Source organism: Panicum virgatum, chromosome 9K (genome assembly GCF_016808335.1).
Source record: "Panicum virgatum strain AP13 chromosome 9K, P.virgatum_v5, whole genome shotgun sequence".
Lineage (NCBI taxonomy): Eukaryota > Viridiplantae > Streptophyta > Magnoliopsida > Poales > Poaceae > Panicum > Panicum virgatum.
Genome location: NC_053144.1, coordinates 67222837 through 67248572, shown reverse-complemented (window position 1 = coordinate 67248572; position 25736 = coordinate 67222837). Strand labels below are relative to the sequence as shown.

The 25736-nt window shown below is 48.3% G+C and overlaps 2 protein-coding genes, 1 long non-coding RNA gene and 2 pseudogenes across 4 annotated transcripts; 1 reads left to right on the top strand and 4 right to left on the bottom strand.

Annotated features, from left to right (window-relative positions):
- The first annotated feature begins 207 nt into the window (after positions 1-207).
- On the top strand, positions 208-9232 carry LOC120647286 (annotated as a pseudogene).
- LOC120647288 lies at positions 7570-8128 on the bottom strand. Its single transcript, XR_005664734.1, has 2 exons — positions 8002-8128; positions 7570-7908 (listed from the first exon to the last, which is right to left on the bottom strand). It is a non-coding gene; the product is annotated as an uncharacterized LOC120647288 (long non-coding RNA).
- A 1045-nt stretch (positions 9233-10277) lies between the features above and the next one.
- LOC120647285 lies at positions 10278-13845 on the bottom strand (annotated as a pseudogene).
- Positions 13846-16455: 2610 nt separating this feature from the next.
- On the bottom strand, positions 16456-18468 carry LOC120647287 (inorganic phosphate transporter 1-2). Its single transcript, XM_039924021.1, has 2 exons — positions 18440-18468; positions 16456-18309 (listed from the first exon to the last, which is right to left on the bottom strand). Exon 2 carries the CDS (start codon positions 18244-18246, stop codon positions 16663-16665), a length of 1584 nt encoding a protein of 527 aa, XP_039779955.1. The 5' UTR covers positions 18247-18309; positions 18440-18468; the 3' UTR covers positions 16456-16662.
- A 1148-nt stretch (positions 18469-19616) lies between these two features.
- LOC120647284 (protein GDAP2 homolog) lies at positions 19617-24771 on the bottom strand. 2 transcript variants are annotated; one of them, XR_005664733.1, is made up of 14 exons: positions 24246-24771; positions 24090-24167; positions 23938-23993; positions 22974-23093; positions 22763-22833; positions 22525-22618; positions 22233-22445; positions 21868-22119; positions 21613-21721; positions 20598-20665; positions 20438-20507; positions 20281-20327; positions 20100-20191; positions 19617-20012 (listed from the first exon to the last, which is right to left on the bottom strand). XR_005664733.1 is itself a non-coding variant. In XM_039924019.1 (14 exons), exons 1-14 carry the CDS (start codon positions 24600-24602, stop codon positions 19931-19933), a joined length of 1737 nt encoding a protein of 578 aa, XP_039779953.1. In that variant the 5' UTR covers positions 24603-24771; the 3' UTR covers positions 19617-19930. The 2 variants fall into 2 exon arrangements, 1 of the variants encoding a protein (XP_039779953.1); XM_039924019.1 differs by having other exon boundaries at positions 20281-20355.
- Positions 24772-25736: the final 965 nt, after the last annotated feature.

The window sequence follows — 25736 nt, the reverse complement described above, 5'->3', positions numbered from 1 at the left end:
CATGCTTGACGCCGCGGATGCCGTATCACGGATTCACGCACAACCCGCGGATTCTTTTTGACAGCTGTATCCACCGGAGCCCGGCGCCGCGTAACAGACTCTGCTGTTCCGCCTTCCGATCTATTCCTACATTTAGGCGAGGCATTGGAGCGCTTGGCGGCGGCGGCGGCGGAAGCAGCAGCAGCCCATCGAGACCCCGTGCGGCGCCATGGCGAGCAAGCAGCTGCAGGTGCTGGCCACGCTCGACGCCGCCAAGACGCAGTGGTACCACTTCACGGCGATCGTCGTCGCGGGCATGGGCTTCTTCACCGACGCCTACGACCTCTTCTGCATCTCGCTCGTCACCAAGCTGCTCGGCCGCATCTACTACACTGACCCAGCCAGGCCCGACCCGGGCACGCTGCTGCCCAACGTCGCCACCGCGGTGAACGGCGTCGCGCTCTGCGGCACGCTCGCCGGCCAGCTCTTCTTCGGCTGGCTCGGCAACAGGCTCGGCCGCAAGAGCGTCTACGGCATGATGCTGCTCCTCATGGTCGTTTGCTCCCTCGCGTCCGGGCTCTCGTTCGGGAGCCCGCCCGCCAGCGTCATGGCCACGCTCTGCTTCTTCTGCTTCTGGCTCGGCTTCGGCATCGGCGGCGACTACCCGCTCAGCGCCACCATCATGTCCGAGTACGCCAACAAGAAGACCCGCGGCGCCTTTATCGCCGCCGTCTTCGCCATGCAGGGCTTCGGCATCCTCGCCGGCGGCATCGTCACGCTCGCCATCTCCATGGCGTTCCGCAAGGCGTTCCCGGCACCGCCGTACCTGGTCGACACTGCCGCGTCCACCGTGCCGCAGACCGACTACGTGTGGCGCATCATCCTCATGCTCGGCGCGGTGCCAGCGCTGCTGACTTACTACTAGCGGACCAAGATGCCCGAGACGGCGCGCTACACCACGCTGGTCGCCAGGAACGCCAAGCAGGCCGCCGCCGACATGTCCAAGGTCCTGCAGGTGGAGATCGCGGCGGAATCGGAGAAGCTAGACGAGATCACCAGGAACAGGGACTACGGCCTGTTCTCGTCGCGCTTCGCGCGGCGCCACAGCCGCCACCTCCTCGGCACCGCCGTGACCTGGTTCCTGGTGGACATCGCCTACTACAGTCAGAACCTGTTCCAGAAGGACATCTCCACCAGCATCCACTGGATCCCCAAGGCGCGCACCATGAGCGCGCTCGAGGAGGTGTTCCGCATCTCCCGCGCGCAGACGCTCATCGCGCTCTGCGGCACCGTGCCGGGCTACTGGTTTACTGTCTTCCTTATCGACATCCTCGGCCGCTTCGCCATCCAGCTCCTCGGCTTCGCGATGATGACCGTCTTCATGCTCGGCCTCGCCTTCCCGTACCACCATTGGACCACGGCGGGCAACCACATTGGCTTCGCCGTCATGTATGGCTTCACCTTCTTCTTCGCCAACTTCGGGCCTGTGAGAACCGCCCAATTTGATACTATTTTAAACGAACTGCCGGTCATTATCATCCAGATGAGAGTTAACACGTGCTTGCCAGAGCGCGTGCCATGTGTTATCCCACATCTAGAGACACGGATAACTGACACGTCATTCATCCAAAACAATATCAAATCCGGTAGTCCCGGTATGTGCTCCAACATACGCCCAGGATTCAGCATATGCACATACCGTTTACAAACGAATACATCGCCAAAAATCCACAAAGAGCAGTTTTACACACTTAATATTACAAGTTCGATATAGGTAGGTTTCAAACTTCACTTACAAGCCTTGGGCTCACGAAAGCCATATTAAATAGAAACTTAAAATTTATTGCAATTACATGCTCTCACGAAGCTCGATTACGATAAAGACTTATTAAAGTAATGACGCCTTGCTCATGGATCAGCGCGGTAGAAGTGGACGAACCCCACTTCCGCCTCACCTGCAACTAGGTTTAGAAAGCAACCTGAGTACAAAAGTGTAACAGAACCGCCCAAATTAAACCGGCTTAAGTGCGCTAACTATCATCTTAAGCGTTAATCAAGTAAACACGCACTTAAAACGGTGTAATCCGGCAGCCTGTTGGGTTAAGAATCGAAAACACTGGAAGTCTTGCACGAAAACGAGCACAGATGATTACAAGCAGATAAAAGTTCTCAAATTTAATTTACAATGCAGAATTTTACAAACAAGTTTACGTAAAATATCAGAGTTCAAAATGCAGCGGAAATTAAATAGAAGTTTAGTTTAGAAAAACAACGATTACTACGATGACGTCACATCGAGCCCACCGATGTGAATCCTGGTTAACTCCAGCCAGCAGTAGTTACCTGAAAACAGGATGACAACAAACCCTGAGTATACTAATACTCAGCAAGGCTTACCCGACACGGGTATACTTAGCCCACTATCTAGACATGCAAGCTTTTGGCTCTGGAGTTTATTTTTGCTGGAAAGCAACTAAGGGTGGATCCTTGCTTTCAATATTTTAGCTTAAATTTAATGTACAAATATCAACTAGGTTTGCATAAACATCTAGAGCAAACATGGTACATCACATTATATTTCCCAAGAGTATCATAAACATATATTCCATTCTCGTCTTTCAATTCTTATTCCACTTCTTTACTACGATGTGACGCAGTGACCAAGGTTCTCTTAACCGAGAGAGACGGCGAATCGATCCGATTTAACCTTGCAAGGTGGACCTAACTCACATGACACGTGCAGCCACGCCGGACCACACATGTCAACTGTTCCCATCATCACCCCGACGTCTGAATCACGCCTGCCAAAACCCGGGTGAAGGGCCCCTCACAGCGAACTCCCAGAGAACCCGGAGGCGACATACACTCCAACACCCGCCATCATTCCACTCCCAGAGTAGCAGGTCGCGATTCAAAGTATCGTTGCAAATCAGGTAATTAGCTTACCGGTTTCGACTACCTCCTACTTCCGGCATGTGGTTAGTACTGTTCAAACTCGGTCAGCAGGGCCAACAACGGTACGGTCCTCAATCGACACAGGCGGAGGCTTACTTTCCATCCATTCCATATCCAAAACCAAAATCATCTCCGCCCGGTCTCCATTTCTTTTTCCTCATTGATTCATTCTCAAGCCACGTTGCCATAAGTAACAAAAACCTATAGCTCGCGAGTGACAACAATCACTCGACTTCTACCGGATCCTAATTAAGCATGGCAATACTAACGACACATGTATACTAGTATAGACTCATAGGTACCTAGGGAGAAACATGCATACTAGGGTTCCATACAACTCCTAAAAACATAAATGCACAAATACTTAAATAAACATTGAATACTCAATTTAGGGGTTATGCTCCGGGGCTTGCCTGGGTTTGACACAAAGTCAGTTAGTTAGCTTGTAGTCTTGCACCGGCTTGACATCATCCCAGTCCAAGCATGCACTCCTGTTGGTCCTTCCGTCTTCTGGATTGGTCCACCCGTGCACCATCTTCTGGCTCGGCTTTAACATTGCCCTCCGGTTCCACGTGTCGCACATCTAGTGTACCTAAATGAGATGGAATAATGTTGAGGTATGAATGCATTGAAGTGTCACAAACAATGCATCAGAAAGGGCAGGCAAGGCAGGCACAATTCCACGGTTGCATGGGCATGAGCATGGTGCAATGAAATGCAAATAAAAAGGTAATATGACTGCACAATCATTTATTGAGCAAACTCAACTAATAAGTTCAAGGAAAACGGTTTGGAACTACCACATGAGAGTTCATTCAACTTATTTAGCCTGAAGTGTTTCCTTCCGAAAAGCATTACTAAATTCATTTAGAAAAGCCAAGCAACATGTAAAGCAAGAAGGGTTAGATTAGAACTTTATTTAACTAGCAAGTAAAAAAAATAAGCATGAGAGCACACCAAGACCATTTAAATTAACAAGCCAACATAAGCAAGCTAACAAAATTAACCAATAAACTGGTTCTCAAATGTTAACAAGATCTACACAGGAGTAACACAATAGCAAGATAAACTAACCAATTAAAGATCTACAACATGTACACCTCTTCTGATCATGAAACTTTTATGGTGGATTACACATGCAAAGACTAGGATACTGTAACAGTTTTAGCTCATGAAACAAAGTTAAGCAGCATGTACAAACAAAACTGATTAAACGAGGCATAAAGCAAGTTTTAACGAAACTTATAGCTAGGCATGTCAAATGTCCATGAAACTTTTACGCAAGCCTAATAATCTAGCGTGCAACACACTGACCAAAAATGGCAGCCATGCAGTGTATAGAACTAGAGATCTAAATAAAGCTCTAATAAACTTGCATATAAAATAGAATAAAAACTAATGCTCAAATAAGAAAGTGCATGCAACAAAACTTGTAGATTTTGTTACAAGGAATCCAAAACAATTGAGTCTGCATTTTTCTGATTTTTTTATGAATTGTTACGAATTTTCAAAGTTCACATGAAATGAAACAAATTCACATCACAAAACCACAGTAGCAGCACGGGCAGCACAGCCACGCCATGGCCACCAGGGCCATGGCCGACGGCGTGGCGTGCCTGGTTTGCCGGCGATGGGCCAAGCCGGCGGCAGGGCGGGGCAGCACAGCAGCCAGGGGAGCCCTGCGGCCCCGAGGCACGCAGCGGGGGCGCCTGGGCCCGCGCGAGAGCAGCCCGCGGCGTGCAGCAACTTGGCGGCGGCGACGGCGCGACGAACAAGTGCGGAAACTCGTGGAACGCGATGGAACGAGGGAAGCACGAGCATCAGTGCAACTCCTACCTTCGATTTGAGCTGGACGAAGAGGATGATGGCCGGAGCTAGGAGTTCGACGGTGAGGGCGGAGGTGCTGTCCATGGTGGTCTGATAGTCGGGGAATCCTCGATTCCCGGCCGTGCGACGGCCGGAGCTCGGTTCTGAGGGGCGGGGAAGGGAACTAGGGAGGTGGTGAATGGTCCTGGGGTTTTGGTGGAGCTCGGGGAGAGCTTGGACGGCGGCTCGGCGTGGGGCGTCGAGCGGCAGCCATGGCTCAGCCCTGCTTGCTCACGCTCGAGCTGGAGGAGGAAGAAGGGGAACGGGGCGCCGGGAACTCGAGGAGGATAAGGCACACGGGTTGTGCTTGGGGAGGATAAGGCCGAGAACGGCCGGCATGGGTGGCACAGGGCGATGGCGCGGCGACGCGTGGCTCGGCACCGACGTCGAGACGGCGAACGACGTGAGCGGAGGACGGCGGGGCACGCGTCGCACGTAGGAGAAGCCAGGTTGGCTGGTTTCGACGAAACCAGGGGCACCGGGGATGGGTTTGGCAGGGGGCACGGCGCGTGGCCGACCAGGAGGCCGCGCCGGCGCACGGACGCCGGCGAGAAACAGAGGGAGGAGAGAGGGAGATGGTGGTGAGGGTAGTTCTGTAAATAAAACGAAGTTCAAAACTCCAGTTTGTAAACTCAATTTTTTATTCCTATTCCAAGGGTCAAATGAAAAACTTTTGAATACCAAACTTGCTTAAAATTTCGAGATCTACAACTTTCGTTTCAAGCACTTTTTCATTTTAAGCCTACTTTAAAAATAAATTTTAAACTCTTACAAACTCAAAATATGGTCCTTTTCAAAATTCAAATTCTTCTCAAGTTTTTGCGTGGCAACTTGAAAAACCACCAACATGAAAGTTGTTCACCGTTTAAAACTCTACAACTTTGTTTTTAGGCAAAAGTTCATTTGAGCAAGAATTTAGAAGTTATTTTCAAAGCATTTTTTTATTGGATTTGAAAACTAGTCATCATTTCATGTGTTAACAACTAGCAAAAATGTAATTAAATGATTTCATGCATGCAAGGTTAGTGTCAATGACGATATCAAACACACGATTAACCAAAACTATAGGTGATTAACACCTGGGGTGTTACAAAAAGATACTCGCAAGACTTACGCGATTACATATACAAGATCATGCAAAGGCTCAAGTAAAAGCTTTAAGGTTAAGTAATTATTGCATCAGCATCAGCTCCCTACACTATCACCTATCAGAATTAATTAACATTGCCCAAACCCCCAACAATTTTAGTATATTAAGGGTATACAAAATAATGAGTCACAGAGGTGCCATGAACCATTTCCATCATAACCGAAACTTTCTACGAAGAGTTCAACAGACAAAGAGCTTGCTCATAACCGAGAGCGCGGCAATTCGAATTGATTATAACCTTGCAAGGGTGTACTACTTTACCCACACGACGCAAGGACCATGCGACTTACCCAACCGGCCAAAGTTGAATAAGGGGGTACTCGCGTCAACCGTTTCTAACATGGCTTGATCATTGAAATCTTCACACCTAGCTTACCCGTAAAGACTTAGTTTCCACCGGGGACATCTCTAAACTTTCCTACTCGTAGGTCCACCCGGGGACACCTCCAAGCCTCTCTGCATAGCCCTTGGCCACGTATCTAGGACTGTACATCAATGATCAAGTCAAAGAAAGTAATTGGCTTATCCGTACCATTATACTGGATATGTGGTAGCACAAAAAGGTGCTCAAAGCCGACGTCATCCACGGACGGTCCTTAAACGATCCAAGCGGACTATGCCCATGTGACTCCATTCACTAGGCCCTACCATTCCGCTCGAATCTCGGTACTCCCACTTCATCACCACCCAAACCGAACCAGTGCGATCAAGGGTAACCGGTAAAAGTGATCCTCCAAACCATTCCTGTCTAGCGAGCAAAAGAAGTACTCTAAGCAGGGCTAAGCATCTAGTCAGATTAAGTAATTAACTAACTAACTAGTGCCAAGAACAAGGATGATAAATCAAGGAAGGATAATGCACGCAGATAGGTACAAGAATGCAATACATACTTAACATATATAACCCAACATTACTCTGTGAGATAACTAATTAACTCAGGTTAAATAGGAACAAGGATTCATGCTTAGCTGCTTGCCTGGGTTAACTTCAGACTCGACCATGAACGGGATTCCTGGTTCAGGCGCCACAGACTCGGCGGGTTCCACGGGTTCGACCTCCGGCGGTTCGGTCACTAAAATGCATGAATGCGATGCAAGAATTAAAAAATGAACTAAACAACAAGCATAAATCATGAAATAATTTGAACATGCAGAGGACATTGCAAGGGACTCATGAAAATTGGTTTTGCAGCAAAAGCATTTTCCTATAAATAACCATAAATATATGAGTTTTCCGCCACTCTAAACAAGGTAAAACATAAAAGGCATGCAAACTTAACTTAAAAAAATCCAAGAAAAATTATCTTAGATACTAGGTATGAAAACAAAGCTAACAAAACTGGTTTTACTATTTTCTCAATTCCCAGTAAAAAGTTCTATATTAAACCACATTTTGGACAGCAAACACGAAATCGAAATAAAACCCTAACAAACAGCAAGGAAACACATAAGTAAGTTCCACCACTGGAAAGAATATTTCACGAGGAACCTAACAAAATTGGTATTTTTCGAGCAGTAAACAAATAACTAAGCACTAACTCACTTTTGCAAGATAAAACTATAAATAAATCTACAGCAAAGTAACATGCAAAACAATATTTTTCCTGAGTAGATCTAAACTAGAGGAATCCAACAAAATAAGTTTCATAATTTTTGGAGCTATACATATTTTTCTATGATTTTTGCAAACTCAAACACACACAAGTACAGCAAGGATTGTTATTAGCTTCTACCACTGTTCATCTTCTTCATGTCCACAAACAGACCCACGGCGCATGCACAGAGCTGCCGTGCTTCAGTGTTGCCGCCCAAGGAGAGGAGTACTAGGATCACAGGCACGTGCACAAGGGAGGGGAGTGGCCGGCGAACCTCACTGGCGGCGGCGCGGACGGGGAGCGGCGGCGGACGGGCGGCGCGACGGTGTCCAGCGGTGGTGGCGACGGGGCTCCGCCGGGGTGCCTGCATGACGAGGGAGGAGGGGATTTGAGGGCCGGAACCGGTCGCAGGGAGGTAGGAGATGCTCCCCGCGAGAGAAATCGAAGGGAGGCTCACCGGAGATGATGAATCGAAGCTCGCTGGCGGCAACAATGCAGGTGGTGACGGCTCTGGTGGAGGGGCAAAAAGGGGCTAGGGTTTCGGCCAAAGGGGGTGCCCGGGCTCAATGGAGGAGGAAAGGGCGAGCAGGCGGATAAGGACGCGCGTGGCAGGATGCGCGCGGCACGGCACCCGAGGATGGCCGGCGCATGTCCCGGAGATGGCCGGCGGCGAGAATGACATGCGGGCCCGGGTGGAAAGAGAACGGTTAAACTTCAAAATTCGAAATCAAGGCCTTCTCGAGCTCAAGAATTCACGAAATTTTTACTGGAGCTAGATAAAATCACCAAGATCATTTTGCAACAAGAATCACTCGAAAATCACTTGTATTTTGGTTGCAGCAAAAAGAACAAAAGGGCTATTTTTAAAATTTCCAAGAATTTTGTAGCTCGGTTCAAAGGTTATAAAATCCTGAAAACATATTTTTAAATCAAAATTTGAAATCTAGTATTTAAATAAAATTTTTGGAGGCCAAGTTGCATAACAAAAATTGAACTTTCTTAACAAGCACACATTCAATTACACACAAACTTTAATTTCAAACAAGCATGCATATGCACATGATGCTCCACTATGCTTTGATGATGCTCATGATGTTGTTAACTAAATGTTAATCATGTTTAAAATTTTTGGGTCATGACAGGGCCCAACGCGACCACCTTCATCGTCCCGGCCGAGATCTTCCCGGCGCGGCTCCGGTCCACCTGCCACGGCATCTCCGCCGCTTCCGGCAAGGCCGGCGCCATCATCGGGGCGTTCGGCTTCCTCTACGCGGCGCAGCCGGAGGACAAGGCGCGCGTCAACGCCGGGTACAAGCCCGGGATCGGCGTGCGGAACACGCTGTTCCTGCTCGCCGTCTGCAACTTGCTCGGCTTCTTCTTCACCTTCCTGGTGCCGGAATCGAAAGGGGAGTCGCTCGAGGAGATGTCCGGCGAGGCCAACGACGAGGAAACTTCCGGCAACGACGTCGCCACGGCCGTGCAGCCTTCCGGAGTTCAAATGGTGTAGACCTACGTGTTTTCGTAACGGAACTAGACATGAGTCTTTGTTCCACGTAGGCATAGGAGTAGCTGTGTGCGTGTTTCGTTGGACAGAGATCCTCTGCGGTGGCAGCAGAGGTGATTTCAGTCGCTGACAAGTGAGACCAGCCCCACGTGTCACTGACCGAATCCCTCTGCAGTTACTACGGAGGAACCGGTTCCATTTCGTTTTCAGTAGCATACATTAATTTTATCATACTGAGTTATCGTAAAAGAACTCTTTAACCTTACTTAGCTTTGATTGCTTATTAAAAGCTTTAGGTACTGCGTTCGAAATTTATTTCCACATTTCTATAGAGTATATATACCGATTTTTATAAGGAGTACCAAAATCGCCATGTTCTAATGTCGTTTGTAACATTGTAAGCTCAAAGGTGGTCTTCGCCCAAGACTACTGTCCTTTTTGTTGTCTTCAGCTAAGATATGTTACATGTATTGCTGCTATATAGTTTTCAAAAATAGTGAATTCCACTAATAATAGTCCCGGGTCCTCATACAAAACCGCAAACTTCAGGCCCTTGAACTTGGACATTCGAGTAGGTCCCTTGTGTGAGAGATTTGAGCCATTTTGTAGTACCTTCGTCCATACTCCATAGTTTCCATTTCAATCCCCCTGGCATAGACAAATTACAAAAATTTCCAAAACTTTTATTTCTTGTATTCAATTTGGTAACTTTTCTTTGGAGCCCCTTAATTTTTTATTGTTGGTTTAGTTTACATATTTTATTTGAGCTCCTTGCATAATACTAATCTGTTTCCAAGAATTTTCTCCATTTTTTCGAAGGCGCTTGAACTTATTTCTTCAACTGAAAATTTAGGAACCCCTCCACATCTTTAAGTTTATGCGTAACTCTTCTGCAGCTAGCTACAAAATAACTTGTCTCCGCAGCCAGCTACTTGTGGGATGACTTGGTGCTTCACATGGCACCACAGACCGGAAAGTCAAGACCTGTGTGGTTATGGTCCCTGCAATCTATGTTTGGTGTCCTGATCATCAGTGCCAAGTTGCAATCTACATTTGACTGCACGCCAAGAGCGCCAGATCACCAGAATAGACTAGCAGACCAATGGATGAATGATCAGAGAGAACACTGCTGCAGCGGATGGTATGACAGTCGACAGCCTATTAGCTATAAGCATCCTCATTCTTGCATGAACACGCGTCTTCTTCGACACGACACAACAGGAAGGATATGTACGCCATGTCGCCATGGATGCACGCTGTCGGTACCCTGTAGCAGGGATACCCACTGTTATTGCGGCAAGGCAGGACCCGCGTAGTTATCCGTAACTGCGCGCAAAGGACGGAGTAGCCAGACCCCACGGGTCAGGCTCTTTCCTCACCAGGCCAACGGCCCCGGCCCCGGACCAGTTCCCCGCCTGGGGATGGGTCCGGAGACGCCATGTGTCTCTAAGGAAGAGAAGCTTCCGAGCTGACAGCCGAGGCCTCGGACCCCCCATAGGGGTCCGGGACCTCCTGCGTCCATCCGGACCCCCCTTACCGCGTGGGGGTCCGAAGCCGCCACGTGTCCCGGAGGCACGGGCGCGGGCTCGTGCGCGAGTCCTCCGCTAGGAGACTCGCCCACCCACCGCATTTAATGCGGATGGTTGAGGCGTGGTCTATCGCCGCGGCACGCGGGACAGCCATTGTCAGGCCTCACTGTGCGCCGCGTATTACCAAGGTACACAGTGCAGCCGCCTATGCCGCACCCGCGCAGAGCCCGTCTGCAGCATTAAATGGATACGACGGCACGGCACTTTTCCATCATGCCGCCTACGCCGCAAGCTACACAGTCCGTTCAGCTACGTGGCAGGCGACGCCACTAGCTACGTCTGGCATCGTCCCGACAAGACAGCGCCTGGACATGATGAACGAGGGACTCCAGGAGCAGGCAAGGGATTCCAGGAGAGAGATCTCCTTTGCCTGCGACGCCATAATGTATGAACAGTACGTTATTTTATACTACATCGTTGGGCCCATCTGTCGGGGACCCAACAGCCATGTACGCGCATCCCTTGAGATATAAAAGGGAGGCGCTCGCTGCGCACTACAAGCTCTCCGGATACTCAGACAAGCTCATGCGAGCTCGCTCTCTCTCTCGGGAAGGCAATACAACACACAGTGGACGTAGGGTATTACGCTCCGGCGGTCCGAACCACTCTAATCCCGCTGTGTTCATCGTGTTCTTGAGTGAGATCGAACTAAGACTAGCTAACCCCCGAGTTCACACCCTCTGGGCTAGGGCGGGTGCCTTCCGCCATCCGACTGTGGTTTGCAGTACCACGACACACGCCATGGTTGTTCTTCACTTTCGAGCTACAACAGGGAGAATATGTACATCTTGGTTCTGCTACTTCTTCAGATCGACGGTGTAGAAAATATTATTGGAACTGCTTTATACGGCTTGGTCTCTAAGGTCTCCTGGACTTTCAGTATATAGTCCGTGTTCATAGAGTTCCAGTGCTAATCTAATTACATAATCCTCTATAAAGGGCACACTCAAGCAAACGCTACGCGAAACGACTAAAACTATACATCCTAGTCCAATTACATAACCCTCTGTAGAGGGCACACTCAAACATTTCTCTGAACGCTGCATCCATATAGTTCTGCGCGGCCTCCTCGTCGTCGGCGACCTCCTGTGATACCACCTCGAGCGACTTGCCCTTGGACTCGGGGACGAGCAGCGTCATGACGGTGCCCAAGAAGTTGGTGCCGGCGAGCACGAAGAGGGCGTTGCGGATGCCAATGCCCCGGGGGTACCCGGGCTCTGGCTTGTGCGGGTCCTGGGCGGCGTACAGGAACCCGAACGCGCCGATGATGGCGCCGGCCTTCCCGGCCGCGGCGGAGATGCCGTGGCAGGTGGAGCGCAGCCGCGCCGGGTATATCTCGGCGGGGACGATGAAGGTGGTGCTGTTGGGCCCGAAGTTGGCGAAGAAGAAGGTGAAGCCGTACATGACGACGAACCCCGTGTGGTGGCCGGGCGTCGTCCAGTGGTGGAACGGCACGGCGAGGCCGAGCATGAAGGCCGTCATCATGGCGAACCCCATGATCTGGATCCAGAACCTGCCGACGACGTCGATGAAGGCGACGGTGAACCAGTAGCCCGGGATGGTGCCGCACAGCGCGATGAGCGCCTGCGCGCGCGCGATGCGGAACAGCTCCTCGACGGCGTTCATGGTCCTCGCCGCCGGGATCCACCCCACCTTGCTGAAGATGTCCTTCTGGAACAGGTTCTGGCTGTAGAAGGCGATGTCGAGGAGGAACCACGTGCTGGTGGTCGCCAGGAGGTGAAGCCCGTGGCGCCGGGCGAACTGCGGCGAGAAGAGGCCCCACTCCTCGCCGGCGAGCACCGCCGTCTTCTCGACGCTGCTCTCCTCGATCTCGGTGTGCAGCACCCTGGACATGTCGGCCGCGGCTTGCTTGGCGTTGCGCGCCACCAGCGCCGTGTAGCGCGCCGTCTCGGGCATCTTCATGCGCCAGTAGTAGGTGAGCGCGGCCGGGAGGGTGCCGAACATGAGGATGATCCGCCACACGTAGTCGGCCTGCGGCACGAGCGAGGCGGCGCGGTCCTGGGAGTAGGGCGGCGCCGGGTACGCGGCGCGGAAGCCGGCGGAGACGACGAGCGCGACGATGGCGCCGAAGAGGATGCCGAAGCCCTGCATGGCGAAGACGGCGGCGATGAAGGCGCCGCGGGTCCTCTTGTTGGCGTACTCGGACATGATGGTGGCGCTGAGCGGGTAGTCGCCGCCGATGCCGAAGCCGAGCCAGAAGCGGAAGAAGCAGAGCGTGGCGATGACGCCCCTGGGCGTGCCCCCGAAGGAGAGCCCCGACGCGACGGAGCAGACGACCATGAGGATGAGCGTGAAGCCGTAGACGCTCTTGCGGCCGAGCTTGTCGCCGAGCCATCCGAAGAAGAGCTGCCCCGCGAGCGTGCCGCAGAGCGCGACCCCGGTGACGGCGGCCGACACGTTGGGCGGCAGCGTGCCCGGGTCCGGCCTGGAGGTGTCGGTGTAGTAGATGCGGCCCAGCAGCTTGGTGACGAGGCCACGAGGGAGATGCAGAAGAGGTCGTAGGCGTCGGTGAAGAAGCCCATGCCGGCGATCACGATCGCCATGAAGTGGTACCACTGCGTCCTCGCCTGGTCCAGCGTGGACAGCACGTTCAGCTGACGCCCCGCCATGGCCGCGCTTCAGGTTGCTCTCAGCTCCCAAGCTCACTCGCCTCTTTCTTAGCTACTACTACAACTGGTATTGCTCTGGACATATATATCGACGCGGACGACGAGGATTCCTGCGAGTCAGTCAACTCCGGCTCCGAGCGCTGCTTGAATTCGTTCTAATCGCGATCAGAGGAGACGACGAGGGGGCAGACTGCAAAAACTCAAGTCCTGCTGGTCAGCTCGATTGCGCCCGTCATGCTTCCCGCGTCCGCAAGGCGTAATTAAACGGCACATCTTCATCAGCGAAATTGCAGGCGAGCTGGTGAGCATCGTTGAGGAGGATCATCCGCACAGGTAGCACGTCGACTTTCCTGTCAGGTTCGCTCAGACAAAATAAGAAGGAAATGGTAGGCATGATTGATTGCAGAGTGGATCATCAGTACGTACGCACGGGTGATGCCAGCACGCGAATTTGAGCAGAATCCCGGAGGACGATTGGATAGGATTGGAGATTAGTTGCAGCTCACGCAGGCCATGTTTGCTGACTGTGTTGTCCCTTACGTTGCTGCAGCAGTGCTATGCTAGCGAGGGCCAAGAATTCGCTCAAGTCCAGTTCATGGATGTCCTTCCAGTTCCAGTCTTCCAGTTCATGGATGTCCCTGTTTGGTTTGTGCTACGCTAGGAATTGTAGCAACTTTGACTAATAATTGGGGTACTAAATAATAACAGTTTATAAAACTAACTCCAGAACTGCGCTAGGAATCCTGAAAAATCTAACAAGACCTTTGGCTGCTTGATTTGAGGATGGTTACTGTAGCATTATTGTAGCAAAGCATCGATTAATTACCGTCATTAGCTTTGTCGTGAAAAGTTGCACCCATCTCTGAAGAGATTTTGCAAATAAACTTCATTTAATACTCCATGCATGCAAAAAAAATTCATGCTAGAAACTAGCACAGAGAAACCAAACGAGGCCAGTGCAGAGGGGCCCTGCCTATTCACTTCTCGTGTTCCTTGGCTTCAGATCGCTGGACCAGATCTACAAAAGACGCGGCCCGGGAGGTGAACAGACCCCCACCGTTTTTCATTAAGAGGAAGCGACTACGGCTTCTTCCTGCCGCGAAAAAGCCCCCGAACACTGGCCCATGCCCGAGAGGGCCAAGCCTTGCGGCGAGCACAGCGAGAAATTTTTTTTACCCACAAGTAGAAATTCGTCCCAGCTGAGATTCAACTCACGACCTCGGGGCGACGCTACCGGGCTGGGCTGGGCTAGCCAAGTCGGCCGCCCAACCTTTCGCCTGGACCAGATCTGGCTTGTCGCTCTCAAGTTTTGGTGATGGGATCGGCAGGGTTTGAAATTTCGGGCTAGAAACCAAGGCGGTCGCTTTCCTTTGATCAGTTGTTGAAGGGACTAGGGGAAGTTTCTAATGAGGTGCATGGTGCGGGTGCGATGTGGGGAACTGATAAACACGCCATCATCCTCCAGTTAATTTATGTGATGCAGTGATAAGAAATCCAGTGTCCGTTGGGGATACATCACATAAATGGATGTTGCAGGTTTATAGAACTTCTAAACTTTTTAACTTTCGATCCACACACACACACACACTTATGTAGACTGCCAGCATAAAAATGAGACTATTCATAATAAATAATATCTGTTGCATTACAATGCATTTAAGAAATAATTTCATCTGTATCACCAATTCGTCACTGAACAAACATGTCGTTTTAGGATTCTTGCCGGTCAAACTTTAAACTTTGACCATCAATATGGAAGCAACTACAAGATAGATGCTAATTTCACCCAAGAAAAACTACTTTCAAAATGAGGAAATATTTTTTTTTGAAAATATCATAGTTTCATGGGAATTATTTGTTAAAATAGCATCATGCAGACCATGATGATATCATAAACAACATATATTTTGAATCAGAGGGAGTAACTTGAATTCGTGAAAACGTCTAATATCTTACATTTACAACTATAAATGCACAAATAGTCCAACTTTATGTTATTCTAAAAGCTCTAGACCATGCACAATTTCGTCTGACCCCTCTATTCGGCTTCTCTTCTTTCAGCTTATTGTCCAACAACAATTTTGTAGCAACTTTTAAAACATATAGAATGATGAAGAGTTGTAGAACGACAATTCTACAACCAATATTAGGAGTTTGAGTTTTTCTTTATTTATGTAATCTCAAATCTTTGAGGGGAACGTATAAGAGAAACCAATCTCTTCGTGCAAACTATGGTGCTCCCGCAATCCTACAACTCTTAAATATGCTTCTCCTTCTTAAATGACATATGGTGCTCCCGCAATCCTTTCAAAAAAAAAATCAATATTAGGGCCAGGACTAGGAATAAATAGCGGGAAGGGGGCCATGGTCTCCTCTCATGCTCCAAATACACTCTAACTCTTGTATTATACATATACTTTTCTATGTTAAATTGGTTTGAAGGTCACTATTATCTTTATGTTACAAAATTGTTACTAACTGACCTTCACTCTTCCTACGATGCATTGCATAATTCGTTCGTGGGGTACAATCAGTATGATATGTGTCTGCACTGTGAATCTAATTATCTAATCTGTCAGTGTCAAGTACTAGTTCTTTCATATATGTAAATATGTGTGCTTATAAAATGCAATATGACATGCAACTTGTGTAGCGCTAGGAATGGTAGACGATATGAAACAAAATGCACTTCAATTCTCTCGTAGCCCTAATTGCCGGAGTAAGAGGCTAGGTGTCGTGGAGCCAACCAAATCAGATGGTTCATCGTTTTATTTTCAGATGATCTATTGCAACTTTGCAATCGTACACGGGCAACATTTTCCACGCTAATATGCTATATATACGCCTTGTGCTGTTGTGCATAGTAAAATTGTAATGGCACGGATCTAATTAACTCTAGTAAAATTGATCACGGGTGTGGCTTATAGTTCATTGTTTTGAAAAAGAGACTAGTCCATTTTCTCCATCTATAAATGCAACGGGACACCGAGCGGCGGCCGGGCCGGGGCACTGTCGAGTCAGAGGCACTAGGAAGATTTGCATTGCAGCAGCCCACACCAAGAACATGGAGAGGCAAAGTCTGTCCAACATTCAGATGGGAATGCTGAACTCAAACACAGCCTGCTTCTCTTTATAATCAGACGAACAGCAATTACAAATTATTTATTGAGAATATTGGTCAACCAACAGACACAAACAAATGACATTCTCATTTGAGAAATTACCCTAAAAAAATAGTTTCAAATTACACTCAGATTAAACCGCAGTAAAATCGCTAGGTAATAATAGTATAATGTAAATCACACAAGGACAGAGGAAAACATATAAACAATAGGGAATACCATCCGTGTATCACGCACGACGCATTCCTGCAGAAACTGCAGGTCTGTAGGCAGCTAGACTCTGGCAGGAGCCTCGGTGGCGTCGTCGCTGACGTTCTCCTTGGCGATCTCCTCGAGCGACATGCCCTTGGACTCCGGCACGAACAGCGACATGATCATGCCCAGGAAGTTGGTGCCGGCGAGCAGGAAGAGTGTGTTGCGGATGCCGATGCCGGGCGCGTACCCGTGGTCGGGCTTCTTGGGGTCCTGCGCCGCGTACAGGAACCCGAACGCGCCGACGATGGCCCCCGCCTTGCCGGCGGCGGCGGAGATGCCGTGGCACGTGGACCGGAGCCTCGCCGGGAAGATCTCCGCCGGCACGACGAAGGTGGTGCTGTTGGGCCCGAAGTTGGCGAAGAAGAAGGTGAGCCCGTAGAGCACCACGAAGCCGGTGTGGTGCGCCGGCTGCGTCCAGTGCTCGTACGGCACCGCCAGCGCGACCATGAACACGGTCATCATGAGGAAGCCCATGAGCTGGATCCAGAACCGGCCCACGACGTCGATGAGCGCGACGGTGAACCAGTAGCCCGGGATGGTGCCGCACAGCGCGATGAGCGCCTGCGCGCGCGAGATGCGGAACAGCTCCTCGATGGCGTTCATGGTCCTCGCCGGCGGGATCCACCCGACCTTGCTGAAGATGTCCTTCTGGAACAGGTTCTGGCTGTAGAAGGCGATGTCAAGGAGGAACCACGTGCTGGTGGTGGCCAGGAGGTGGAGCCCGTGGCGCCGCACGAACTGCGGCGAGAAGAGGCCCCAGGTGTCGCCGGCGACCACCTGGCGCTGCACCTCCTCGTCCTCGTCCTGGATCTCTTTGTGCAGCACCTTGGTCATGTCGGCCGCGGCCTGCTTGGTGTTCCGGGCGATGAGCGCCGTGTAGCGCGCCGTCTCGGGCATCTTCATGCGCCAGTAGTAGGTGAGGGCGGCGGGGACGGTGCCGAATATGAGGATGATGCGCCACACGTAGTCGGCCTGCGGCACCAGGGACGCCGCGGCGTTCTCGGCGTACGACGGCGCCGGGTACGCGTTCCGGAACGCCGCCGAGACGACGATCGCCACGATGGTGCCGAAGAGGATGCCGAAGCCCTGCATGGCGAACACGGCGGCGATGAAGGCGCCGCGGGTCTTCTTGTTGGCGTACTCGGACATGATGGTGGCGCTCAGCGGGTAGTCGCCGCCGATGCCGAAGCCGAGCCAGAAGCGGAAGAAGCAGAGCGTGCCGATGACGCCCTTGGCCGTGTGCCCGAACGAGAGGGACGACGCGACGGAGCAGAGCACCATGAGGATGAGGGTGAAGCCGTAGACGCTCTTGCGGCCGAGCTTGTCGCCGAGCCACCCGAAGAAGAGCTGCCCCGCGAGCGTGCCGCAGAGCGCGACCCCGGTGACGGCGGCCGACACGCTGGGCGGGAGGGTTCCGGGGTCCTTGGAGCCGGGCTCCGTGTAGTAGATGCGCCCGAGGAGCTTGGTGACAAGCGCGATGCAGAACAAGTCGTAGGCGTCGGTGAAGAAGCCCATGCCGGCGATGACGATCGCCATGAAATGGTACCATTGCGTCTTGGCCTGGTCGAGGGTGGCCAAGACGTTGAGCTGACCTCCCGCCATTATTGTTCCAACAACAAGCTCTCGATCGCTTCTCGTCTACTCGCGATCGTCCTGGTGCTGCAGCTACAGGATTTATTAGATGCTTTCTTCAGCAGGCATAATTAAGGCAGAGGGAGAACGTGGGTGCAACTGTGCAAGGTAGATTTTTTTTTGTTTTTTTGAAAGGAAACTGTGCAAGGTAGATGTAGCTCACCTCGATCGAGCTGGGAGAGGAAGACTGGCACTTGGGTGCTTGGTTACTTTCCCGATCGGCGAGGCATATATATAGCCAAGGAGACCGACAGGGTGCAGACAACGAGCGTGTATGCCAATGTCACCCTGGACAGTTGCACGTATAAAATATCTTTGTATTGCATGGCTTCCCTCCGTACAATACCGGCCGAAATTGGATCATCTACAGGTTGACACATGTTTTGTGACTAAAAGATTGGTGTATTTCGAAAGTCAAATGTTTTGCTTGGAGAGGAACAGCTAGCTTTGTGTGCGTCTCTTTTAGAACTACTAGTTTAATTGTTGAATGTTTAGAAGGTTTGACTTTCGAAACACTACTAGACTGCTAGGACCTTTGAATAATGGAACCGGTGGCAAGCATGGCAGGTCGGCAGCAGAACGCATTGTGGATGCAGCAGTGTTGCAAGTGGTTTTTGCAAAGTGGGCGGAATGTTTTATCCTTGCAATGCTGGAAATTCGATAAATGTACTAGATGATTAATGGAAGTTATGCTGGAGATCAATTAGATCTCTTGGCGTCCCGTACGTCTCCTTCCTCTGTCTCTGTGCGCATGCTCTGTTTTCTGCCCGACGCCGGCCGCCAGGACAGCATCGCGTCCTCGCCGCCGCCGCCGGGAGCCCAGTCCCCGGCCTCCCGTCCACCACAGCTACGCCCTACGACAGCTACGCCCTACGCCGCTCACAAGGTCCATCTATGGTGCATTATTGACGATGCAAGAAGAACAACCACTGTAATATATATACTGTTAGAATCCGAAAGCATCAACAGTTCAAAAAAAAAAACCGAAAGCATCTGTCCACGGTATGAATTACTGTCACTTCGTACAAAAAAAATACTGTCACTTCGTAAATAAAAGAAAATAAAAGAACTATGGCTTCGTCAGTCTATCAGGCATCATGTTAGAAGGGGTTGACATTGTATATAAGCTGATTTTTGTGGATTAGTTGTCAACCATATTGATTCTAAATGTGTTGACATTTTTAGTTTATCAGCAGTTGACTTGTGCATTATCCGAGCTCAGAAATTTGCCTCACTACCTCATGCAGTATGCAAAATAGATCAGGCTTTATTTTTCCCCATCCAGACTTGTTCTTACTATTGCTTGCAAGGGCAAACAAATTAGTCTTCAGGCCTACCAAAACATTCAAACGTGCCGATTAATTTCTCTGAGACAGAACAAACTGCCATATTATTCTGACCTGTCAAAATTTTACAGTACCCAAAGAGCACGCCGAGCTCTACATAACTTAAGAGATAAGATACAGCCTTTATTTGTTTATACATAATATAATTAAGATACATAATTACGCCTCCCTAAAGGAAAATGAATAGCCCAGAACAAATGTCAACTCAACTAGATACAAAATGCACAGATCAAGAAGGGAAATCTTCTACAATGGACAGATGGGTTGTACAGAGCGATACGTGAAGCGCTCACTTGCAAGTTGACAGATCAACCAGATGGTCTCTGATAGACATGCTTTGTTCTTGGGTCTACGATTATGCCTTTTCCACCATTCACTTCGAGATCATGCCTGTAAGATTGATTATTTGACTATTTGAGACGAACTCTGATTTAACCAGCAGACCTCTTAAAGAGCTAATGAGTATAGATTGCTTACTGAAAGACAAAATCAGGGATCGTTAGTTGTTCACGTGGTACGTATCTGAACAGCTGCACAAGTCTGTCGACATATACAACTTTCTTCCAGACCTAATTGAAACAGAAAACAGAGTTATGGAAACAAGAAACATGCAAAATAATCGAACAGGAGATTAGCTGCACCACAATTCTGCAAGTACCTCTCCGTCAACAAAAAGCTGCATCGCCAGAATAGCTGTTCTCAATCCTAGAGTTGGGTGAAGTACATATATAGCCTGTCAAGATTGTGCTATCAAGAATTCATATACTACAAATAGGAAATTAGAACAGTACGATGAGGTCAAATAAGATACTGACATGGAGATTTTTTTGATGCTTCCGGCCTAGTATCTGCTGTAACCGCTTCATGAATCCTAAATCAGGCTGTCTGTAAATTCAATTGAAAAAGTTAGTTCCGTGTACCAAGGTTAAGACTAAGTATGTAATTTCTATCTCAGCATATTCATCCAACACTTACGGTTGTAAGGATGCTGCAGAGTGGAAATAGACAATCGAGTAAGGTTTTTGAATCAAAGGTTCAAACTCCTACAAAAATGGGGCACAATGAAGCTGTCAGAACTAACTGCTCAAATGAGATGAACTGGTGTGAAGAATTGCAGAATTCTATTCAGCAAGGAATCACAGATAGTAGATAACAGGGGTTTGATGAGAAATTAGCGGAATTATTCAAGTGCGTGATAAGGATTATGCAATATGATGCTTGAACAACTTTTGTTTCACTAGAGCCTTGGTTTGACTTTCTTTTTCTAGGCCCATCCCACTTGGTTAAATTGCAGACATGGATAAATATATTATCTTGTTGATCTTTTATAACTTACTGAAAAATATGACACCTTAAGAAACCTACCAAAGTACCAATCAAAATCAATAACGGTATTACATATCAGTTCCTGAAGATGGACGGAGTGTACAAAATATTTTTCTGCACAGCAGCCAGCATATCCTTAACCCTTAAACTACAGGCAACTCATGGACAAAGCAGTTTTAATACACGTACATCAAAAGTTCAAGTTTAACTTCTGGATATCAGAATTTTTAACAAATAAAAATCAATATATCTAGTTTACCTTATGGATATCAGCAATTTTAATACAGAAACATCAAAATTTCTTGGGCGGTGCTGTCCCGTTACAAATAATTGAGGAATGTACTATTCAACTAGAACCAACAGAGCTCAGTGATGAATTGTTTAAAATTTAAAATCTTTGCATGATTCACTATTATAAAACAAATTCTACACGTAAATTGCATAAAATCTTTTGTATGGCTCATGAAAGAACATAAATGGTTGGGCAAGCTGTACAACCCATAAATGTTGGAATACCATAATTGAGAAATGCGAAGTCAGAAAGTTGCAGACGATGACTAAGGATATTTCCCAAGTTACTTACAATGGTGGAAAGAAATACAATTGATACTCTTTTAAGGCACTTCAATTCTCAAGTGTTCAATTAGAGTTAAGAATAAATCACCTTTGCTACATATAGAACGAACCGTTCAAGATCCAAGCAGCGAAGAAGAAAGTGAGCACCAACAACCACCATAACTGCCCGACCTTCACTATCAACTCCTCCACGGTAACTATAATTGATAGAAAGGATCACAATTGAGGCAACAATGATAATAGAAACGATGATGGATAGAGATCTATTAGTGCCACAAAGGTAAAGCAATGCAAACTAAAGAGAATCCACAAAAGGACACAAAAACTGGATAAGTTTGCATACATTATTTTCATTTCCGCAATATCTGAAAGATTCATTGAATTTGCTTTAGCAAGGTATCGTGAATGAAGGGAGTATTCTTCAGCAGCAGATAATGGTGGACTGCCAAGATCACCGAACCCAAGCAAGTTAGCCAAGTTAAGTCCCTTGTGAGCCTGAGCAGATTTTTCCCACTGCTCCTTGCGCCGGAGATCAGGATCTTTAATTATAGACATAAAAGCTGGATCCAAATATGAGTCCAGCTTGAAAGAATTCCTGTCAAGATAAATAAATCAGATAAAATCAGGAAATTCCAATGAACAACCATTCTTTTAAGGTAATTTCTGTCAATCATTGGAACCAAGAAAAACATATATTTGTAACCCCACCTTCGACGTGTCAATCCAGAATCCGGGAGAGGGATATCTGCAAGTGCAGGAATTGGCGTCTTGCTATTTGCTGCCCCAGCGGGTAAGGGTTTTATTCTTATTTTCCTTTCATCTATTACTGTCTCACCATTCTCATCCCCAACATCAGCAGGAAGTTTCAATGCAGCTATCTCTTCTTCGGGCTTGTCCCGAGGGAAATATAGTGGAAGCAATCTGAGGAATGGAACATTGTCAACCAATGAAGGAAAATTGTCAAAACAAGCTACTTTTAGTGGACTTCAGGTCTGAGAACCTCTTATATATCTCTGTGTCAGGTGATGATGTTGTACAAAAGACAATAGCAGTTATTTTGTCTTTTTGCTTCTCCAGAAAACGTCTCACAGTTCCTGATCAATCTCAACATAAAAAAGATGGGAGTTAGAACAAGAAAAACTAACATGGAGCAGTTAAATCATTGTACTAAATAACTCATGTTCCCAGTTCCATCCGTCATAAAAGGAGCAAAAACAAATATCAATCAGTGAACTCACTTATTGCCACATGAGCAGCTGGTTCACGAGGATAATTCTTGGCTTCCGTGTATATGCAACCAGTTGCAATGCTAACCACATGAAAAGTTAGAATAAATTACTTTACAAAAGATGCAGAACATTCAATGTGAAATCTAGCATTAGAAAATGGAACCTAAACAAAATTCTGTAGACATTTAAACTTTACAATAGGATTTTCTTTTACAGATACCTTTCAAGGCCATTCTCTATGAGTAGTTCCAAACAAGACCTGTAGCAGTGGCTAAGCGCATTCTCTGCAGCAGTGTGATACTTTACAGCATATTTAGGGCCCACAGTGTGGATGACCTTCCTACATAACCAGATAATGAACTTGCTCAAAAAAAAACAGATAATGAACTTTTGAGCATTGCAAAAGAGCACCAAAAGTTATAAAAATATCAGGTAAGTTTTGCTCTGATATGTTTAAACTAGTCGACCATAGTAACCTGCTATAAAGGAATGCACTCGGGCATATACCACAAAGAATAGCATAGCTTTTGTGTATGCAGGTCAATAAAATTCATCTAATCGGAGTGGCTCCTATTGATTCACATCCTACCTTCCTCGAGCAATTTAATAATTACAAAAATAATAGTTACTGTTATCTCACCTAAGTTATAGCGCTAATACCGCTCATTTGACTCCTAATAATCACCAAGACACCTGATAGAATATGTGCATTTCATGTGCACGGTTTTTTCCCTGACAATGATACTGACCCAACTTGAGAAAAAAATTGATGGAAAAATTTCCCTCACTCTATCAGTGACAGGTGTGCCATTTGTGTGTCTTCAAAAAGAGTAGATATCGCCTTAGCAAATAAGATGTTTATCGTTAAGCTGTAACTCATTACATAAAAAAAAGGGCGTACCCAGTGTCGTAGGCTTCCCGCACTGTGCGGGGTCTGGGGAAGGGTTAAGCTGTAACTCATTACATGAGGGACATAATTCATACTCTTCCAAATGAGGTGCTTGTGGGAGGGGGGCTACTCCAGTAACACCTAAATGAACTTCTATTAAGCATGACAAACAACATTTCAAGAGGCTTCCTGGTCTTACTAGCAATATTCCATATTTCAATTAGTCAAGTTATTGGCGAGTGCTACTAATATTAATCTGCTGCAAATTCTTAAGCAGCAGTCCCCAATCACATACCTGGCAGGAAGATCATAAGCATTGGTCATCTTAGCCATCCCGGTGCGGCAGCCACCCTGCAGACCATTCACAAACGACAACCCACCTTACAGTCTATTTTACCTTGCAAGTTGCGAGTACAAAGCAAAAGGCATCCCAATATCTAACACTACCAAGGTGGCGCACTCCTCGGCGAGCCCTGGTCCTGCAGCAGCATGAAGCCCAGGGCTACTATGAGCTTCGTCCAAGTTCTACACAACCACTGTCAATCAGCATCCCCAATTGCAGCATTCAGAGCTAGAGAGACGAGCCGCGGAGAGAATTCCGACCTCGTTGGTGGAGTTGACGACGGCATCGACCTCTAGGTTCCACGGGTGGCCCCGCCAGAGGTAGATCTTCGAGTTGATCTCGTGATCGACGGGGAACCGCGACGCGCCGCGGCCCCCCGGCCCCGCGGCCGCGTCGTCGCCGGTGAGCGGGTCGGAGAAGGAGAGGAAGGACGAGCTCTGGGTCTCGGATCCGGCGGCGGTGGGGGACAGCGAGGAGATGCGCTGGTCGGGGTCGCTCCAGCGCGGGACCTGGTCGAGCGTGACGGCCGGCTCCACCCCGCCGACGCCCGGCGCCATGGCCGCCGCTGCCGTCGGGGAGGCGGAGGCCGACGCCGCCGACGGCGAGCGGTTCTGCATGGCGGTGGCCGGATCAGAAACGCGAGGCCATGGGGATTAGTTAGAGAGGGAGATGCGTTCGCGCGCGAAGCCGGGGGAGGCGGAGGTTTGTTGGTGGTGTTGGAGAAGCTTGGGGGAGGATCGAATCGACGAGGCGAAGCAGGAGAGAGAATGGAGATTAAGGGATTAATTAAATGTCCCAATAATTGCTGCTGCCTGTAGAAATTATGTAGACCAAGAATGTACGCAATAGAAGTAGAGAGGTGTGACCGATTTGTGGGCCTACCGTATGCCCATCGTGGAACAGGACATCAGCGTATGTATGGTATGGGAATGGGGGTACGTTTTTTTGTACATCTGATTTTTTTTCTTAAGCCTACTAGTACTCTTCTGTTTTTATTTAGATGTCATATTAGGTTTGTTATAAATTAAATTTAGCAAATTTTGATCAAAGTTTAAAAAAATAATATTTATAACAACAAATTTATTTTATGGAATCCACCGTGAAGTGTATGTTGATAGTATATACATTGGATAATATAGTTGTTGATATATTTTTTTATAAATTTGGTCAAAATTGATCACATTTGACTTAAGTTAAACCTAATATAACACGTAAATAAACCCGGTGCTAGCTACTAGAATAGGAGGGATGGTTTCTTAAAAAAAAAGATTAGGAGGGATGTTTTTTTTAGCAAAAAGACTTGGAGGGATGGGTGGGTTCTGCGGAAACCGACCTGTTACCGGCCCACTTATTTGGGGGAGCGCAGGCCCAAGCGTGCCCGTGCTCAAAGAAGCAAGCAAAGCTTCAAAAAAAATAAAGGAAACAAGCAAGCTGCAAAGCCCACTCTCTCAAACAAGCAAATGTATTGTGATGCTAATGCTATGACGGCAGCATGTCGGCATGTGACTGTGGTTCAATCCGGTGTCATGCCTGCACATGCTAAAAGGGATGGGTCTTGGATATCGCCTCTGGGGCCCTCTTCTTTACACAGTTTAGCAGATTGTCAGTCTTGTTGCGAGTTGTGACATGATAACGTGGCTCTTGAAAAGTTTTTTCCCTCCTAACGGCAGGTGGTGACAGTTTTGACTGCGTCGATTACATCAGAATCAAATTTGGCGATCCTCGTGAAACAATACTAGAGAAGCAGGCAA

Bases quoted from the DNA above. Each gene is read 5' to 3' on its own strand.
- LOC120647284 (XM_039924019.1), bottom strand. From the start codon at position 24,602: ATGCAGAACCGCTCGCCGTCGGCGGCGTCGGCCTCCGCCTCCCCGACG. The intron at 24,168-24,245 runs GTCGGAATTCTC...GTGGTTGTGTAG, and splicing joins TCGTCAACTCCACCAACGAG to AACTTGGACGAAGCTCATAG. The intron at 23,094-23,937 runs GTATGTGATTGG...CTGGTTATGTAG, and splicing joins GCTTATGATCTTCCTGCCAG to GAAGGTCATCCACACTGTGG.
- LOC120647287 (XM_039924021.1), bottom strand. From the start codon at position 18,246: ATGGCGGGAGGTCAGCTCAACGTCTTGGCCACCCTCGACCAGGCCAAG.